We start from the raw sequence: 19,710 nt of genomic DNA on the forward strand, positions 1-19,710 counted from the left end.
TGGATTAATCGATGTATAGTCAGCATTGACAATAAGTGCCTACATTATGTGACTAGTCATTAGGAATGTTTTGAAATGTGAAACGTATAATCTTATCGCCTTAAACATAGTTTGTAGTTTTCTATTAAAGTTTAAATTCTATTTTATAGCACATGATATCTTGATCCTATCAGATTGTCCATACATACATTAGGGCATTAGGTGACCTGAAAGGGGCGGGTTCTTTACATCCTTCTCTCTCTATATGTAAGCGGTTCAGTCAAGCGGTTCAGTCAAATATTTTCATAATTGAATGCAGCCAAACATTCTTTATGGCTCAAAAAGTACATGAACCCTAAATATGCATTTTGTTATCATCTTTTTCTTTCTTTATCGTATTCTCTGTTAGTTAATTTATTAGTTAAAAATGCTATAAAATAGTTGAATGACATGGATGATGAAAATCTAAAAAGGAAAAAGAGCCAATTTATTCAACATTTTGTGCAATGCTCAGTCTAGCAACCATGATCTAATCCTGGCTGATTTAGCTGCTGAGTCTAAAACCAACCAACAACTCACAATGCGTGTACACCCAATGTTTCAGTCGGTTACGGCAATATTACACTGAATGCATTGAGTAAGCATAATAAGGTTTGGAAAATGAACTGACTCCTAGTGGGTTTTATCCATTTAAAATGGTTTTGAATGAATGTGTTTGGGAATGGCTTCTTCTCACAGGAAATGTACCCCTTTTTGTTTGTCTTATTTTTAACATCATTAAAAGACACTGGAAAATAAATGATGCATTGCTGTTTTCCTTAACCAACACAGCGAGGAAGAAATGAACACATCATCACACCTTCTATTATCTGTCAAACAATGCCCTTGTCAACATGATGAAAACCGGTGGAGAGTAATACCGTACATGAACGAACCTGGTTGAAAGTATGCCAAGAGTGTGCAAAGCTGTCATCAAGGGGTGGCTACTTTGAAATAATGGAAAATATATTTTGATTTGTTTCACCCTTTTCTGGTTACTGGATGGTTCATTATGTGTCATTTCAAAGTTGTGACGTTTTCACTATTATTCTACAACCTGGAAAATAGTAAAAAATAAAGAAAAACCCTGGAATGAATAGGTATGTCCAAACTTTTGACTTGTACTGTATGTAAAAAAATAGATGTAGTACATTTTACTAATTTAGCACAGTGGCTCCCAACCAGGGGTACTAGGACCTTGGCCTAGTACGGTACTTGAGAAGACTTGTGAGACCATAGGCCTACTGGTAAAATGCACAGGCAAAATGCTGAGCAAAATGCATTTGGTGGTACGGTACAGTAACCGAAAAGGTTAAGAAGAGAAATAGTGCCAAAATATATGAATATAGTGTCTAATATATAAATAGTGTCTAATATATATGAAATTACCAATGAAAATGTGAGATGTTTAACAAGCATCTCACCTGTGACAACATCATATGCGCATTGGTAACTAGTTCTATTGACACCATTCCTTCAGGGATGGGATCATTATGTCAAAGTTTAAATGAAACACCCTCTAGCGGCTAGTAAAAGAGACATCGCGTGTCGGGCTGAAACCGTTTAAAGTGATACAGTCCAGACAGATTGTTATATTGGGGATGGCCTTTAGTATCGCATTTCAATAGCACCGATTAAGAACGCATTGTCCCGCAGAGGCGGGCGCGTGTAGAATGAAGCTACGGGAGACTGCGCTCACTGGGTAATTTCCTAAACAAAATAATGTGGGCTGGACTTGAGAACGTGAAGATTTGACTCATTGTAACTTAATACGACAGGCCCTTGTTTTTTCATTGTATGTTGAAGAGAGAGAAAATAAAGACACCGTTTGTTTCGAACGCCGCGTAGTTCCACGGGCACTTCTTTCGACAAAAGCAGAGTGCGCGCGCGACACAACTTTCTGGGTGCTCCGTTTTGGTATGGCGAACGCTCAAGATACTCGTACCGCCGCTGTGTCTTTTCGATATGGCGGTTTCGAACAGGACATTATTTATGGACGTGCAAATTACATCAATGAAATGAGCTGTGGAGAAGTGGGGTCCCATTTGTACAGCAGAATGTGTTGCGCAGGTAAGCAGTGTCCAACACTCCGTCAATACAGCACTGCTGGACTGGAGAGGAGGAGATCTGGCAGGGAAGCGTTTGTTCGGGCAGATAACGTTAACCTATTCCATGCCATCATTAGTAAACAAGACCGTAAAGGACTGTTGGCTCAGGGTAGCACAACTGTAAAATGAGACTTCTCAGAATAACCTTATAAGTAACTTATAAGTCATCTCTGCAGTAATATTAAAATACAAGTTATATAGAGTGTATTGTTATAATTGCGGTGTTACTATATGACAAAGTGCTTTATTATTTTTGTGAAAAACCAGTCAGCCTATTATCTAGACCTACAGTGTGTGTTGTTCATTGTATGTGACTTTCACTAGTGTGTCTGAAATAGTATGTTGATTATATGATTCCCGTGCAAGTCGACCAATGCATAACAGTACAACCTGGACTCTGGGGTAGAGGTAACATAGTAAATGTCAGTCTGAGACACTCCAATTAGTATGGTATGTTACATTTCGTGTGGTATGTAGTAGTTTGTGGATGTCCATCATCCATTTCATATGATATGTTACAAATTACAATTCGTATGATATGTTATGAATTGCAATCCGTACAATATTTGCTAAATATATGAGACGGTGGCTAACATTAGCTAACTTGATAAGTAGTTGCAAAGTTGAAAAATATGTCCGGAATGTGTTTCGAACACGCAGCCTTTGGGATGCTAGACATCCGCGCTATATGCCCACCCATACTTTTGTTTTTGACTTAAGTAACCTTCTCTTGCGTAAAACAAACCCCCCCCCCCTTTCCCCACGGACTCAGGCTCTATCAGACTCAGGCTTTCTGGTGCTCCAGAGGTTTTTGGACAAAACAACACATCTATACATCTAGTTAAGGGGTTCCTGGCTCCTGTGTGTTTTGGTCTGTTGTCCTGGAAACAGCTCTCACATTTCCTTTTTCCACAGTCTTGTATGACTGTCGAATAACATTTGCCAGAACTCTACTAAATGTTGACCTAGGATGTTAGTAGTCATAATGCTGATTAGGTGGTAGACTAGACATGCAGAGGAACAGGTTACAGCTAGACAGGTTTCTTTATGGTGTAAGGATAAACTGTCTTTGGACGACTCAATAAAAAGCATTGAAATAAAGTTAAGTGTTGGAATTTAGTTCAAGTTTAATTAACCCTGATTAGCTTGATGATTTTTTTGTTGTTGAAATTCTTCATTGTGTCAATAAAAATGTCTGATCAACAGGGCATGTTTCTGTAGTGCCTTGTTTTCAACAGAAGAGGGAGACAGCTAATTCCACTCACTAATGCCTGGGATACAATTTGGCCTCACCATTCTTGAAATATGAGAGAGTAGAGAGATAATAGTAGAGTAGAGAGTATTACTTTATTAATCTCAATTTGGGAAATTGCTTTAACACAGCGTGCATCATCAATGACAGGACATGCAACAATAACCACCACATATATTTATATTTTTAACACATTAAGAGACACAAAGGCACATGCACCAACCATAGTATCCCTAAAAGGAATAGTCTGTTTCAGGTGCTGTATTCTATCCTACTCGGGGAAAAACGGGCAACAACATTTTCCAACAAAACGACCTCATAAAACAGTCAATCAATTACACTCATTAAAAATGACCGTCCTCAATAGACCTCTTCCAAACTAATGGTCTTCCATACTAATATACTGGTTTTTGAGATCTGTTCCTTGCAGTGTATTTGGAGAAGGATGCATTTAGGAAGTGTGCAGTTTTTACACATGATTAAAATTGAACATCAATAAATAAAATATGCAACACATCAGATTTTTGTATACAGCATACAACCATGTTTAAAAAAAATAATAATTGTGTTTGGGCCGATCAATGTCACATGTGGCTTTTTTGAGTCACAGGATTGTGTGGTAGTTTTGGATACAATAACGCATGTATAATATACGAGATGAGAATATAGTTTGGGTACTGGAGTTTTTTTTTCTCATGAAAAACCAGGGGCACATATATGCTCTAAGATTCAATTCCAACTCAAATATTGCGGAGCCAAGAGACTGTGCTGCAGCAATAAAAATGACAGTAGTGAATTTTACTAGCTAGTATTTTCTGCCCTCCGATGCCCACGGGCTTCAATACCTTGGCCTTGTTTAGGGAGCTCCCCAAGATTCATAGCATTCCTACATCCTACATTCCTACAATCAGAACCAGCTGTGTGTGAGCCATATTATCTCTTGTGTTTTCTTACAATTCCCATCCTCATTATTGATGGCCATCGCATGCAGAGAGATTTGGTGGGTCGGTGGAGTTGAGATGGAGCCATTGGTGTGTTATCATGGAAAGGAGGCTCCCCATCTGTAGGGAGGGTGGGTACCGCACACCTACACCCTGAGCAAGAATGTACTATCGAGTGTCAGGCATCTCCTCCCGCCTAAGCAGTCATAATAAAACTGCTATCACATCTCTCAGGTCTTGGCATTGTATCTGCATGCAGGGGAGGGTGTGTCTGTTCATATTCAATAGTTACATTTCCTTTTTGAATTCTCATATATATATATATAAATACAGGTGATCCTAACTGACCTAAAACAGGGAATTTTTACTAGGATTAAATGTCAGGAATTGTGAAAAACTGAGTTTAAATGTATTTGGCTTAGGTGTATACAGTTGAAGTTCGGAAGTTCACACAGTTGGGCAAAAAAGTATCTAGTCAGCCACCAATTGTGCAAGTTCTCTCACTTAAAAAGATGAGAGGCCTGTAATTTTCATCACAGGTACAGAAAAAAATCCAGAAAATCACATTGTAGGATTTTTTATGAATTAATTTGCAAATTATGGTGGAAAATAAGTATTTGGTCACCTACAAACAAGCTAGATTTCTGGCTCTCACAGACCTGTAACTTCTTCTTTAAGAGGCTCCTCTGTCCTCCACTCGTTACCTGTATTAATGGCACCTGTTTGAACTTGTTATCAGTATAAAAGACACCTGTCCACAACCTCAAACAGTCACACTCCAAACTCCACTATGGCCAAGACCAAAGAGCTGTCAAAGGACACCAGAAACAAAATTGTAGACCTGCACCAGGCTGGGAAGACTGAATCTGCAATAGGTAAGCAGCTTGGTTTGAAGAAATCAACTGTGGGAGCAATTATTAGGAAATGGAAGACATACAAGACACTGATAATCTCCCTCGATCTGGGGCTCCACGCAAGATCTCACCCCGTGGGGTCAAAATGATCACAAGAACGGTGAGCAAAGTAACAAAGCCTACCATCAGTAACACACTACGCCGCCAGGGACTCAAATCCTGCAGTGCCAGACGTGTCCCCCTGCTTAAGCCAGTACATGTCCAGGCCCGTCTGAAGTTTGCTAGAGAGCATTTGGATGACCCAGAAGAAGATTGGGAGAATGTCATATGGTCAGATGAAACCAAAATATAACTTTTTAGTAAAAACTCAACTCGTCGTGTTTGGAGGACAAAGAATGCTGAATTGCATCCAAAGAACACCATACCTACTGTGAAGCATGGGGGTGGAAACATCATGCTTTGGGGCTGTTTTTCTGCAAAGGGACCAGGACGACTGATCCGTGTAAAGGAAAGAATGAATGGGGCCATGTATCGTGAGATTTTGAGTGAAAACCTCCTTCCATCAGCAAGGGCATTGAAGATGAAACGTGGCTGGGTCTTTCAGCATGACAATGATCCCAAACACACCGCCTGGGCAACGAAGGAGTAGCTTTGTAAGAAGCATTTCAAGGTCCTGGAGTGGCCTAGCCAGTCTCCAGATATCAACCCCATAGAAAATCTTTGGAGGGAGTTGAAAGTCCGTGTTGCCCAGCAACAGCCCCAAAACATCACTGCTAAAGAGGAGATCTGCATGGAGGAATGGGCCAAAATACCAGCAACAGTGTGTGAAAACCTTGTGAAGATTTACAGAAAACGTTTGACCTCTGTCATTGCCAACAAAGGGTATATAACAAAGTATTGACAAACTTTTGTTATTGACCAAATACTTATTTTCCACCATCATTTGCAAATAAATTCATTAAAAATCCTACAATGTTATTTTCTGGGGGTTTTTCTCTCATTTTGTCTGTCATAGTTGAAGTGTACCTATGATGAAAATTACAGGCCTCTCTCATCTTTTTAAGTGGAAGAACTTTCACAATTGGTGGCTGACTAAATACTTTTTTGCCTCACTGTACACCCTAGCCAAATACATTTAAACTCAGTTTTTCACAATTCCTGATATTTAATCAGAGTAAAAATTCCCTATCATAGTTTAGTTAGGATCACCACTTTATTTTAACAATGTGAAATGTCAGAATAATAGTAGAGATAATGATTTATTTCACCTTTAATTTCTTTCATCACATTCTCAGTTGTCAGAAGTTTATGTACACTCAATTAGTATTTGGTAGCATTGCCTTTAAATTGTTTAACTTGGGTCAAATGTTTCGGGTAGCCTTCGACAAGCTTTCCACAATAAGTTGGATGAATTTTGGCCCATTCCCCCTGACAGAGCTGGTGTGACTGAGTCAGGTTTGTAGGCCTAGCTCGCAAACCCTTTTTCAGTTCTACCCACACATTTTCTATAGGATTGTGGTCAGGGCTTTGTGATGGCCACTCTAATACCTTGACTTTGTCCATTTGGAAGACCCATTTGCGACCAAGCTTTAAGTTCCTGACTGATGTCTTGTGATGTTGCTTCAATATATCCACGTAATTTTCCTACCTCATGATGTCATCTATTTTGTGAACTGCACCAGTCCCTCCTGCAGCAAAGCACCCCCACAAACATGATGCTGCCACCCCCATGCTTCACAGTTGGGATGGTGTACTTCGGCTTGCAAGCCTCCCCCTTTTTCCTCCAAATATAACGATGGTCATTATGGCCAAACAGTTCTATTTTTGTTTCATCAGACCAGAGGACATTTCTCCAAAAAGTACGATCTTTGTCCCATGTGCAGTTGCAAACTGTAGTCTGGCTTTTTTATGGCGGTTTTGGAGCAGTGGCTTCTTCCTTGCTGAGCGGCCTTTCAGGTTATGTCGATGTAGGACTCGTTTTACTGTGGATATAGATACATTTGTACCTGTTTCCTCCAGCATCTTCACAAGGACCTTTGCTGTTGTTCTGGGATTGATTTGCACTTTTCGCACCAAAGTACGTTCATCTCTAGGTGACAGAATGTGTCTCCTTCCTGAACGGTATAACGAATGCTTGGTCCCATGGTGCTTATTCTTGCATACTATTGTTTGTACAGATGAACGTGGTACCTTCAGGCATTTTGGAAATTTCTCCCAAGGATGAACCAGACTTGTGGACGTCTACAATTTCTATGTCTGAAGTCTTGGCTGATTTATTTTGTTTTTCCTATGATGTCAAGCAAAGAGGCACTGAGTTTGAAGGTAGGCCTTGAAATACATCCACAGGTACACCTCCAATTGACTCAAATTATGTCAATTAGCCTATCAGAAGATTCTAAAGCCATGACATCATATTCTGGAATTTTCCAAACTGTTTAAAGGCAGTCAACTTAGTGTATGTAAACTTCTGACCCACTGGAATTGTGATACAGTGAATTATAAGTGAAATAATTACTTGTGTCGTGCACAAAGTAGATGTCCTAACCGACTTGCCAAAACTATAGTTTGTTAACAAGAAACTTGTGAAGTGTTTGAAAAACGAGTTTTAATGACTCCAACCTAAGTGGATGTAAACTTCCGACTTCAACTGTATATGCTCTTTTCATGCTTTCTATGTTTACCTGCCCTGCGGAGATACAGGACTTGGCAGAAGAGCAGTGTCATCACTTCCCACTACTCAAGCCCAAACAAGCCAGTGTCTTAAGCAGGCATCCAAAGTATTCTCTCTGCTCATCTTCATGATCATGAATGTCCCCTTTGAAAGAGAAATATGTATGGTCTAGAGGGTTGAAGGTGTAAGAGGTATTTGGGTGCTATGCAAGAAACCTGTGGAGACCTGAGAAGGGGGCTTTCTGCCGCCCGCTAGCATGTCTGCCTGGACTTGTGCTATTGCCTTGACCCCTCCAAATCATCATAACTGTCTTCTGAGTGAAGTCCATGTCCAGTTTCAACTTTCACCAGATATATACATTTGTTAGTTATGGACATATGGGATGTTTTTATCTAGTGAGGCACACTCACAGCACCAAAACACTATTGTTTTGATGTCCTCCATTAAATTCAGACACTGGCTTCCTTATATAAGGAATAGGGTGGTATTTGGGACACAGACTTGGAGTCTGCTCCGAGTCAACCCTCCACTGTGTACTGAGTCCTTGATGAAAACATTTCTTGATGGAGGTTTCCCTCTAATTCTGTACTGATGGAAACAGACCGTTCATAGTTAAGGGTTCCCTTGTGATTGTGCCATTTGATGTATTGCCTGATGACTTATTTCCATTGCCTTGTACTATACCCTGGTCTGGTCTGCTATAATACAGGCCTTTCATTCAGCGTGGGCTGTGGTAGTTTTAGTTGCATGTACACTCTTCCTCTCTCTCACCACACACTTACCACTGGCCAGAACACATGGAGCCCTGAGTGGCTATAGCAGATTCTAGTGGACTGTTACTATATGGTTGTATGGCCAAATCAAAGTTATTTGTCACGTGCGCCGAATACAACAGGTGTAGTTCACCTTACAGTGAAATGCTTACTTACAGGCTCTAACCAATGGTGCGAAAAAGGTGTTAGGTGAACAATAGGTAAGTGAAGAAATAAAACAACAGTAAAAAGACAGTGAAAAATAGTAGTAGCTAGGCTAGATACAGACACCGGTTAGTCAGGCTGATTGAGGTAATATGTACATGTAGATATGGTTAGTGACTATGCATATACAGTATGATGAACAGAGAGTAGCAATAGCATAAAAGAGGGGTTGGGGGAGACACAATGCAAATAGTCCTGGTAGCCATTTGATTACCTGTTCAGGAGTCTTATGGCTTGGGTGTAAAAACTGTTGAGAAGCCTTTTCACCCTAGACTTGGCACTCCGGTACCACTTGTCATGTGGTAGTAGAGAGAACAGTCTATGACTGGGGTGGCTGGGGTCTTTGACAATTTTTTGCGCCTTCCTCTGACACTGCCTGGTGTAGAGGTCCTGGATGGCAGACAGCTTAGCCCCAGTGATGTACTGGACGGTACACACTACTCTCTGTAGTTCCTTGCGGTCGGAGGCCAAGCAATTGCCATACCAGGTAGTGATGCTCTCGATGTTGCAGCTGTAGAACCTTTTGAGGATCTGAGGACCCATGCCAAATATTTTCAGTTTCCTGAGGGGGAAAAGGCTTTGTCGTGCCCTCTTCACGACTGCCTTGGTGTGTTTGGAACATTCTAGTTAGTTGGTGAGGTGTTTAGTCCCAGGATTGTCAGCTTAGTGATGAGCTTTGATGGTATTGTTGTGTTGAACGCTGAGCTGTAGTCATTGAATAGCATTCATTCCTAAACCTTTCCTTCATGAGTAAGAGTAGGGGAACGTCCACTCATCTAGGATTGTTTTTCGTCCGTTGACTGTTTGCTGTTTTTCTGCTCCTGTTTGCAAACTTAGAAAATCAAATGCTCTTTTGGCTGTCCTGTGAAAGTTTGTCAAGTCGTTGGAATAGGATTAAGCAGAATACCCTGTCTTGCAGGTGAAGCGCATCAGTATTTTCATGAAAACTGTGTATGGATACGAAACCTTCACAATTATTTCTATGGCGCTTTTAACAAAAACATTTCTTCCAGGGGGAAACCTGTGGTTCTGTCTAGCTGTAAGCCTCCTCATCTGTTCCCTCAGGGAGGTGCCCAGCTAGGCAGAGGTTTGGCCCGGGTGGGCTGGGCTGGAAGGATATGGGATGTTCCCTTTCAATACACACAACACAGAGCAGTGAATGACGGGCCCTGACATTGTAGCCTGCAGGCATGCATTTTGCAAAAGCAAGAGGAAAAAAAGTCTCAAGAGAGTGAGAACAGAGAGGGGAAAGAGAGGAGGATAAAGGGGAGAGAATGCATGTGCAGGGACAGTCTTGAGCTAGAACACACCCACATGACTACACGCTCTTTATGAAGCAGCGTTTTGAGCAGTAAGGAGAAGCAGAAGTCTCAGAGACTAGACAGAGTAACCTTACAAACTGTATTTGTTACTGTTACTTCTCTGAGTTAACTGCACCTACCTGACAGTGGGATGTCAATGCAGCCGGTTTACAGAACCTACTCCAGTGACAGTGTGGGAAGTGACAGGGTCTTCACTGACGGATACTACTACCAGGGGATGCTCAAGGCCACCGATGGAAGGAAAGGTAGAATTATCATGGTGTCTAATAGTTTTGACTAGTCTAGTTGGAGTTTTCATTTTTATCAAAAAGAAAGACAGATCTTTGCTTGGTCTCATCTGGTCGAAATGCTTCACTTTATTGAGCTTTTATTTGATTGAGTAACTGATGTTTTTTCCCGAGTTATGATTTCTTCAAATTATGTGACTGTGTTGAAATATTTAGCTTTCGCTTGTTAGATTGTATTGCGTAGGATTACCTGCGATTACCCAACTGTTGGCAGATATGACAGTTTATGTCTATGTAATTATAAACAACTAGTCCAAGTTAGTTTGTTTCATGTAAGTGAAATATACAAACAGAGGCATTGTCCATAACTGTCACAGCACTGCCATGTTATGTCACACCCCTTTATGTGTCACTGGCTTTGTCCAGCCTTATTGGTTTATTAAAGTGTCACTCAAGTTTTCTTTAGCAGATTACTTTAGGACAAGCCAATTAAAACATAAGGTTGTGGACCATAACTAAATACCAGTGGTGTAAAGTACTTTTTTTTTTTTGTGGTATCTTTACTATTTATATTTTTGACTATTTTTACTTTTACTTCACTACATTCCCAAAGAAAACAATGTACTTTTTACTTCATACATTTTCACTGACACCCAAAAGTACACGTTACATTTTCAATGCTTAGCGGGACAGGAAAATGGTCCAATTTACACACTTTATTTTAGCAATTACATTTACTATTGATACTTAAGTATATTTAAAACCAAATACTTGTAGACTTTTATTCAAGTAGTATTTTACAAGGTGACTTTCACTTTTACTTGAGTCATTTTCTATTAAGGGATCTTTACTTTTACTCAAGTATGACAATTGTATACTTTTTCCACCACTGCTAAATACATGTTTGCTGAGAGAATAGACCAATAAAAATAGTCTGGCTGTTTTTGAGAGCACTATATATTACTATGGCAGTAGGAGTAAACTATGAAGGTTTTGAAGGAGATCGGATACCTTCCCAATTAATCTAACCTCAGTCTGTTTCTCAGACAAGGAAAGGCTAACCCTTAACTTTAACCCTTGTTTCAGTATCTCAGACTAGGAAAGGCTAACCCTTAACTTTAACCCTTGTTTCAGTATCTCAGACTAGGAAAGGCTAACCCTTAACTTTAACCCTTGTTTCAGTTTCTCAGACTAGGAAAGGCTAACCCTTAACTTTAACCCTTGTTTCAGTTTCTCAGACTAGGAAAGGCTAACCCTTAACTTTAACCCTTGTTTCAGTATCTCAGACTAGGAAAGGCTAACCCTTAACTTTAACCCTTGTTTCAGTTTCTCAGACTAGGAAAGGCTAACCCTTAACTTTAACCCTTGTTTCAGTTTCTCAGACTAGGAAAGGCTAACCCTTAACTTTAACCCTTGTTTCAGTATCTCAGACTAGGAAAGGCTAACCCTTAACTTTAACCCTTGTTTCAGTTTCTCAGACTAGGATAGGCTATAGCCATGTCTCGGAGTAAAGTGTTCCAGACTGTATATGAGCTTTTCAACCAAGAACACACAATCAGGATAAATGGATTTAAGTTCCCATTGCTATTTTTTGAACTGGAATGTTTTGGGGTTTTTTCAGTTACACCTTGACCTTTGCTTCTGTAGATCATAGTCGGTGTCACAGCAGTGGAACTCTTAGTCTGTGTCGCAAATTCCCTGTTATAGTGCACTACCGTTGACCAGATTCCTATGGGTCCTGGTCAAAAGTAGTGCACTAAATAGGGAATAGAGTGCCAATTGGATGTAGCCTTACTGTTAAAAACATAACTGAGGGGGATTTGACTTGGCTGCCTACCATGGGGATGCTGCATTGGCACGACAGGAAAGCTTGTGTGTGGTGCCTCACGATGCCACTTCTGTGTTGGTGCAGTTTTTCCAAGACGCCATGCATGTGTGACTCACAGGCAGTACCAGTAAAGGGATTTGGCATTGGTGGGGCACATCCTCTCCTCTGTTTCCCTGCCCCATGACTCACCAGTCCCTGACATTGTTCTGTTCTTTCTCATTGTCACACAACATCGGCTTTGATCTAAGAGCTTATCCTGAGGATGAAATCAAACTCTGTTTCTCAAGTCACAGATGGCTTATGAAGGAATAATAGCTTAAATTCCCATGCTAGGCTGTGTTTTGATACAGTTGAGTTGTACTCCATGTTTACTTTCTCAAGCCGTCTCTATAGTTCAACCATAGATACTGTATTATACTGTATAATCTTAATGCTGCGTTACTGTACAGAATGAGACTGAATAGGGAAGTGAGAGTTGGGTTGCTTTGGCATTGGACTTGCCAGGCTTGGATCAGGTGCCTTGTTAGGCTGTGTGGAAAACATTATACAAATCAAATCAAATGTATTTGTCACATACACATGGTATAGCAGATGTTAATGCGAGTGTAGCGAAATGCTTGTGCTTCTAGTTCCGACAATGCAGTAATAACCAACGAGTAATCTAACCTAACATTTCCAAACTACTACCTTATACACACAAGTGTAAAGGGATAAAGAATATGTACATAAAGATATATGAAGGAGTGATGGTACAGAACGGCATAGGCAAGATGCAGTAGATGGTATCGAGTACAGTATATACATATGAGATGAGTAATGTAGGGTGGCATAGTTTAAAGTGGCTAGTGATACATGTATTACATAAAGATGCAGTAGATGATATAGGGTACAGTATATGCATATACATATGAGATGAGTAATGTAGGGTATGTAAACATTATATTAAGTAGAATTGTTTAAAGTGGCTAGTGATATATTTTACATCAATTTCCATCAATTCCCATTATTAAAGTGGCTAGAGTTGAGTCAGTGTGTTGGCAGCAGCCACTCAATATTAGTAGTATTAGTAGTGGCTGTTTAACAGTCCGATGGCCTTGAGATGGAAGCTCTTTTTCAGTCTCTCGGTCCCTGTTTTGATGCACCTGTACTGACCTCGCCTTCTGGATGATAGCGGGGTGAACAGGCAGTGGCTCCAGTGGTTGTTGTCCTTGATGATCTTTATGGCCTTCCTGTGACATCGGGTGGTGTAGGTGTCCTGGAGGGCAGGTAGTTTGCCCCCGGTGATGCGTTGTGCAGATCTCACTACCCTCTGGAGAGCCTTACGGTTGTGGGCGGAGCAGTTGCCGTACCAGGCGGTTATACAGCCCGACAGGATGCTCTCGATTGTGCATCTGTAGAAGTTTGTGAGTGCTTTTGGTGACAAGCCCAATTTTTTCAGCCTCCTGAGGTTGAAGAGGCGCTGCTGCGCCTTCTTCACGATGCTGTCTGTGTGGGTGGACCAATTCAGTTTGTCTGTGATGTGTACACCGAGGAACTTAAAGCTCACTACCCTCTCCACTACTGTCCCGTCGATGTGGATAGTGGGGTGCTCCCTCTGCTGTTTCCTGAAGTCCACAATCATCTCCTTCGTTTTGTTGACATTGAGTGTGAGGTTATTTTCCTGACACCACACTCCGAGGGCCCTCACCTCCCTGTAGGCCGTCTCGTCGTTGTTGGTAATCAAGCCTACCACTGTAGTGTTGTCCGCAAACTTGATGATTGAGTTGGAGGCGTGCATGGCCACGCAGTCATGGTTGAACAGAGAGTACAGGAGAGGGCTCAGAATGCACCCTTGTGGGGCCCCAGTGTTGAGGATTAGCGGGGTGGAGATGTTGTTACCTACCCTCACCACCTGGGGGCGGCCCGTCAGGAAGTCCAGTACCCAGTTGCACAGGGCGGGGTCGAGACCCAGGTTCTCGAGCTTGATGACGAGTTTGGAGGGTATTATGGTGTTAAATGCTGAGCTGTTGTCGATGAACAGCATTCTCACATAGGTATTCCTCTTGTCCAGATGGGTTAGGGCAGTGTGGTTGAGATTGCATCGTCTGTGGACCTATTTGGGCGGTAAGCAAATTGGAGTGGGTCTAGGGTGTCAAAAAGCAAAAGCAGAGACTGCAAACAAATCCCTTTGAATAGGCTATGCTTTAAGCATACAAGGAAACCTGCTCGAAATGTTCAGTGTCCGAAAAGTATGGAGTGTATTAGAAATTAAATCGCAACTATGTGGTGATGATATGGTCCTTGACTAGTCTCTCAAAGCACTTCATGATGACGGAAGTGAGTGCTACGGGGCGGTAGTCATTTAGCTCCGTTACGTTAGCTTTCTTGGGAACAGGGACAATGGGGGCCCTCTTGAACATGTGGGAACAGCAGACTGGGATAAGGATTGATTGAATATGTCCGTAAACACACCAGCCAGCTGGTCTGCGCATGCTCTGAGGACGCGGCTGGGGATGCCGTCTGGGCCTGCAGCCTTGTGAGGGTTAACACATTTAAATGTTTTCCTCACGTCGGCTGCAGTGAAGGAGAGTCCGCCAGTTTTGGTTGCGGGCTGTGTCAGTGGCACTGTATTGTCCTCAAAGCGAGCAAAAAAGTTCTTTAGTCTGCCTGGGAGCAAGACATCCTGGTCAGTGACGGGGCTGGTTTTCTTTTTGTAATCGGTGATTGACTGTAGACCCTGCCACATACCTCTTGTGTCTGAGCCGTTGAATTGTGACTCTACTTTGTCTCTATACTGACGCTAAGCTTGTTTGATTGCCTTGTGGAGGGAATAGCTACACTGTTTGTATTCGGTCATGTTTCCGGTCACCTTTCCCTGGTTAAAAGCAGTGGTTTGCGCTTTCAGTTTCACGCGAATGCTGCCATCAATCCACGGTTTCTGGTTTGGGAATGTTTTAATCGTTGCTATGGGAACGACATCAATGCACTTTCTAATGAACTCGCTCACCGAATCAGCGTATTCGTCAATGTTGTTGTTGGATGCAATGCGGAACATATCCCAGGACGCGTGATCGGAGCAGTCTTGAAGCGTGGAATCAGATTGGTCGGACCAGCATTGAACAGACCTGAGCACGGGAGCTTCTTGTTTTAGTTTCTGTCTGTAGGCAGGAAGCAACAAAATTGAGTCGTGGTCAGCTTTTCCGAAAGGAGGGCGGGGGAGGGCCTTATATGCATCGCGGAAGTTAGAATAGCAATGATCCAAGGTTTTACCAGCCCTGGTTGCACAATTGATTTGCTGATCCAATTTAGGGAGTCTTGTTTTCAGATTAGCCTTGTTAAAATCCCCAGCTACAATGAATGCAGCCTCAGGATATGTGGTTTCCAGTGTGCAAAAAGTCAAATAAAGTTTGTTCAGGGCCATCGATGTGTCTGCTTGGGGGGGGGAAATATATGGCTGTGATTATAATCGAAGTCAGGTGAACAGAAGGACTTGAGTTCCTGTATGTTATTGTGGTCACACCACGTCTCGTTAATCATAAGGCATACACCCCCGCCCCTCTTCTTACCAGAAAGATGTTTGTTTCTATCGGCACGATGCGTGAAGAAACCAGCTGGCTGCACCGATTCCGTTAGCGTCTCTCGAGTGAGCCATGTTTCCGTGAAGCAACGAACGTTACAGTCTCTGATGTCCCTCTGGAATGCTACCCTTGCTCGGATTTCATCAACCTTGTTGTCAAGAGACTGGACATTGGCGAGTAGTATGCTAGGGAGTGGTGCGCGATGTGCCTGTCTCCAGAGTCTGACCAGAAGACCGCTACGTTTCCCTCTTTTACGACGTCTTTGTTTTGGGTCGCAGGCTGGGATCCATTCCGTTGTCCTGGTGAAAGGCAGAACACAGGATCTGCTTCGGGAAAGTCGTATTCCTGGTCGTACTGATCGAGAGTGGACGTTGCTCTTATATTCAGTAGTTCTTCCCGACTGTATGTAATGAAACCTAAGATTACCTGGGGTACCAATGTAAGAAATTACATATAAAAGAACAAAAAACGGCATAGTTTCCTAGGAACGCGAAGCGAGGCGGCCATCTCTGTCGGCGCCGGAAGGTACTGATACTACTCATGTCTGCTGCTGGTAGATGTGGATAGTGATAGCAGGACAGTTTTCACTCTTGCCCATAATCAGACATGCGTTGACAGTCCCCTAGAGTTAGTAATCACACGGTGGAATCAAACACAGACCTGAGAACGGTATTACTCAGGGAGGATGCTCTTCCCAGTTGAGCAGCAAATGGTAACACTGTAAAGTACTCCCCCTCACCCATCTTATGTTACAATTTTTTTGTTCTACATTATTGTCCTCTCTGATCCAGCACTTGGGACAAATGTGTTATGAATGTGAGCATACCACCCCACTTAACTGTATGAACTATCCACACTTTTTGTGATCCCCATAGACATTACCTCACAGACGACAGAATTCTGTAGCTATATAACTCTTGGTCTCTTAATTGAAGTTGAGTCTCTGCATGCTGTTGATATTGACCATCACTTTCTCTCTGTCCCATAGATGAACGGGACCGGGTACAGAAGAAGACCTTCACAAAATGGGTCAACAAGCACTTGATGAAGGTAAGATGAGGAAATATAACACCTCACATCCCACATCTACTCTAAACTTGACAATAACCAAAGCTGTAATGGGGTGTTCCCCCAAAAAACATGTACAACTAGATTCAGCTCATTGATATTCAATGTGGTCATCTCATCCGTGTACTTTATAGGGGTCCATAATTAATTCAGCAATTTTGTAGGAAAGCAGCTACAAGGGAGTTATAACATTGCAGTGCACGTACATATGTGTACACAAGACAACATACCAGTTTAGAGGCTCATTGAGGAAATCACTTCCAACTAAGGGATTGTGTTCTGTGGCTCTGATCTGGATAGATGAATTACATTCTCAACTGGAATAGGATATGCTGCTAAAATATTAGCGAAGGTTTACTCATTACATGGTAAAGATGGTGTGTGCATCCCAACTGGCCCCCTATTCCCTATACAGTGCATTCAGAAACATTTTGTTATGTTAGAGCCCTATTCTAAAATTTATTTAAAAAAAATGTCCCCCTCATCAACCTACACACAATACCCCATAATAACAAATCAAAAACTGAAATATCACATTTACAGTACCAGTTAAAAGTTTGGACACACCTACTCATTCAAGAGTTTTTCTTTATTTTTACTATTTTCTACATTGTAGAATAATAGTGAAGAAATCAAAACTATGAAATAACACATATGGAATCATATACAGTCGTGGCCAAAAGTTTCGAGAATGACACAGATATACATTTTCACAAAGTCTGCTACCGCAGTTTGTATGATGGCAATTTGCATATACTCCAGAATGCAATGGAGAGTGATCAGATGAATTGCAAGCTGACATCAGGTCAGTGATTCTCTCATTAACACAGGTGTGAGTATTGACGAGGACAAGGCTGGAGATCACTCTGTCATGCTGATTGAGTTCGAATAACAGACTGGAAGCTTCAAAAGGAGGGTGCTTGGAATCATTGTTCTTCCTCTTTCAACCATGGTTACCTGCAAGGAAACACGTGCCGTCATCATTGCTTTGCACAAAAAGGGCTTCACAGGCAAGGATATTGCTGCCAGTAAGATTACACCTAAATCAACCATTTATCGGATCATCAAGAACTTCAAGGAGAGCGGTTCAAATGTTGTGAAGAAGGCTTCAGGGCGCCCAAGAAAGTCCAGCAAGCGCCAGGACCGTCTCCTAAAGTTGATTCAGCTGCAGGATCGGGGCACCACCAGTTCAGAGCTTGCTCAGGAATGGCAACAGGCAGGTGTGAGTGCATCTGCACGCACAGTGAGGCAAAGACTTTTGGAGAATGGCCTGGTGTCAAGAAGGGCAGCAAAGAAGCCACTTCTCTCAAGGAAAAACATCAGAAACAGACTGATATTCTACAAAAGGTACAGAGATTGGACTGCTGAGGACTGGGGTAAAGTAATTTTCTCTGATGACACCCCTTCCGATTGTTTGGGGCATCCGGAAAAAAGCTTGTCCGGAGAAGACAAGGTGAGCGCTACCAGCAGTCCTGTTTCATGCCAACAGTAAAGCATCCTGAGACCATTCATGTGTGGGGTTGCATCTCAGCCAAGGGAGTGGGCTCACTCACAATTTTGCCTATGAACACAGCCATGAATAAAGAATGGTACCAACACATCCTCCGAGAGCAACTTCTCCCAGCCATCCAGGAACAATGACGAACAGTGCCTTTTCCAGCATGACGGAGCACCTTGCCATAAGGCAAAAGTGATAACTAAGTGGCTCGGGGAACAAAACATCGATATTTTGGGTCCATGGCCAGGAAACTCCCCAGACCTTAATCCCGTTAAGAACTTGTGGTCAATCCTCAAGAGGCGAGTGGACAAACAATAACGCACAAATTCTGACAAACTCCAAGCATTGATTATGCAAGAATGGGCTGCCATCAGTCAGGATGTGGCCCAGAAGTTAATTGACAGCTTGCCAGGGCGGATTGCAGAGGTCTTGAAAAAGAAGGGTCAACACTGCAAATATTGACGCTTTGCATCAACTTCATGTAATTGTCAATAAAAGCCTTTGACACTTATGAAATTCTTGTAATTATACTTCATTATTCCATAGTAACATCTGACAAAAAATATCTAAAGACACTGAAGCAGCAAATCATGAGGTAGTCATCTGGAATGCTTTTCAAACAGTCTTGAAGGAGTTCCCACATATGCTCAGCACTTGTTGGTTCCTTTTCCTTCACTCTGCGGTCCAAATCATCCCAAACCATCTTAATTTGGTTTAGGTCAGATGATTGTAGAGGCCAGGTCATCTGATGCAGCAGCACTCCATCACTCTCCTCCTTGGTCAAATAGCCCTTACACAGCATGGAGGTGTCTTTTTGGTCATTGTCCTGTTGGGAAACAAATGATAGTCCCACTAAGCGCAAACCAGATGGGATGGCGTATCGCTGCAGAATGCTGTGGTAGCCATGCTGGTTAAGTGTGCCTTGAATTCTAAATAAATCACAGACAGTGTCACCAGCAAAGCACCCCCACACCATCACAGCTGCTCCTTCACGCTTCACAGAGGGAACCACACATGCGGAGATCATCCGTTCTCCTACTCGGTGTCTCACAAAGACACGGCAGGTGGTACACAAATGTCAAAGTTGGACTCATCAGACCAAAGGACAGATTTCCACCTGCTCATGTGTCTTGGCCAAGCAAGTCTCTTCTTGTTATTGGTGTCCTTTAGTAGTGATTTCTTTGCAGTAATTCGACCATGAAGGCCTGATTCACACAGTCTCCTCTGAATAGTTAACGTTGAGATTTGTCTGTTACTTGAACTCTGTGAAGCATTTATTTGACCAGCAATTTCTGAGGCTGGCAACTCTAATGAACTTATCCTCTGCAGCAGAGGTAACTCTGGGTCTTCCTTTCCTGTGGCGTTTCTCATGAGAGACAGTTTCATCAT

The 19,710-nt window shown here is 42.2% G+C and overlaps 1 protein-coding gene across 15 annotated transcripts in view; it reads left to right on the plus strand.

Moving 5' to 3' along the window:
• pleca (plectin a) overlaps positions 1 to 19,710 on the plus strand; it is a 198,842-nt gene that overhangs the window by 125,142 nt on the left and 53,990 nt on the right. For 13 of the 15 annotated variants that reach the window (XM_021571712.2, XM_021571715.2, XM_021571716.2 and 10 more), the window contains one exon: positions 16,744 to 16,805. In XM_021571712.2, coding sequence (XP_021427387.2) covers positions 16,744 to 16,805 — 62 coding nt within the window. Of the gene's footprint in view, positions 1 to 1,698; positions 2,089 to 16,743; positions 16,806 to 19,710 lie in introns of those variants that run through there. The other 2 variants (XM_021571718.2, XM_021571720.2) reach the window with 1 other exon arrangement.

The sequence above is a fragment of the Oncorhynchus mykiss genome, chromosome 18 (assembly GCF_013265735.2).
Source record: "Oncorhynchus mykiss isolate Arlee chromosome 18, USDA_OmykA_1.1, whole genome shotgun sequence".
NCBI classification, from domain to species: domain Eukaryota; kingdom Metazoa; phylum Chordata; class Actinopteri; order Salmoniformes; family Salmonidae; genus Oncorhynchus; species Oncorhynchus mykiss.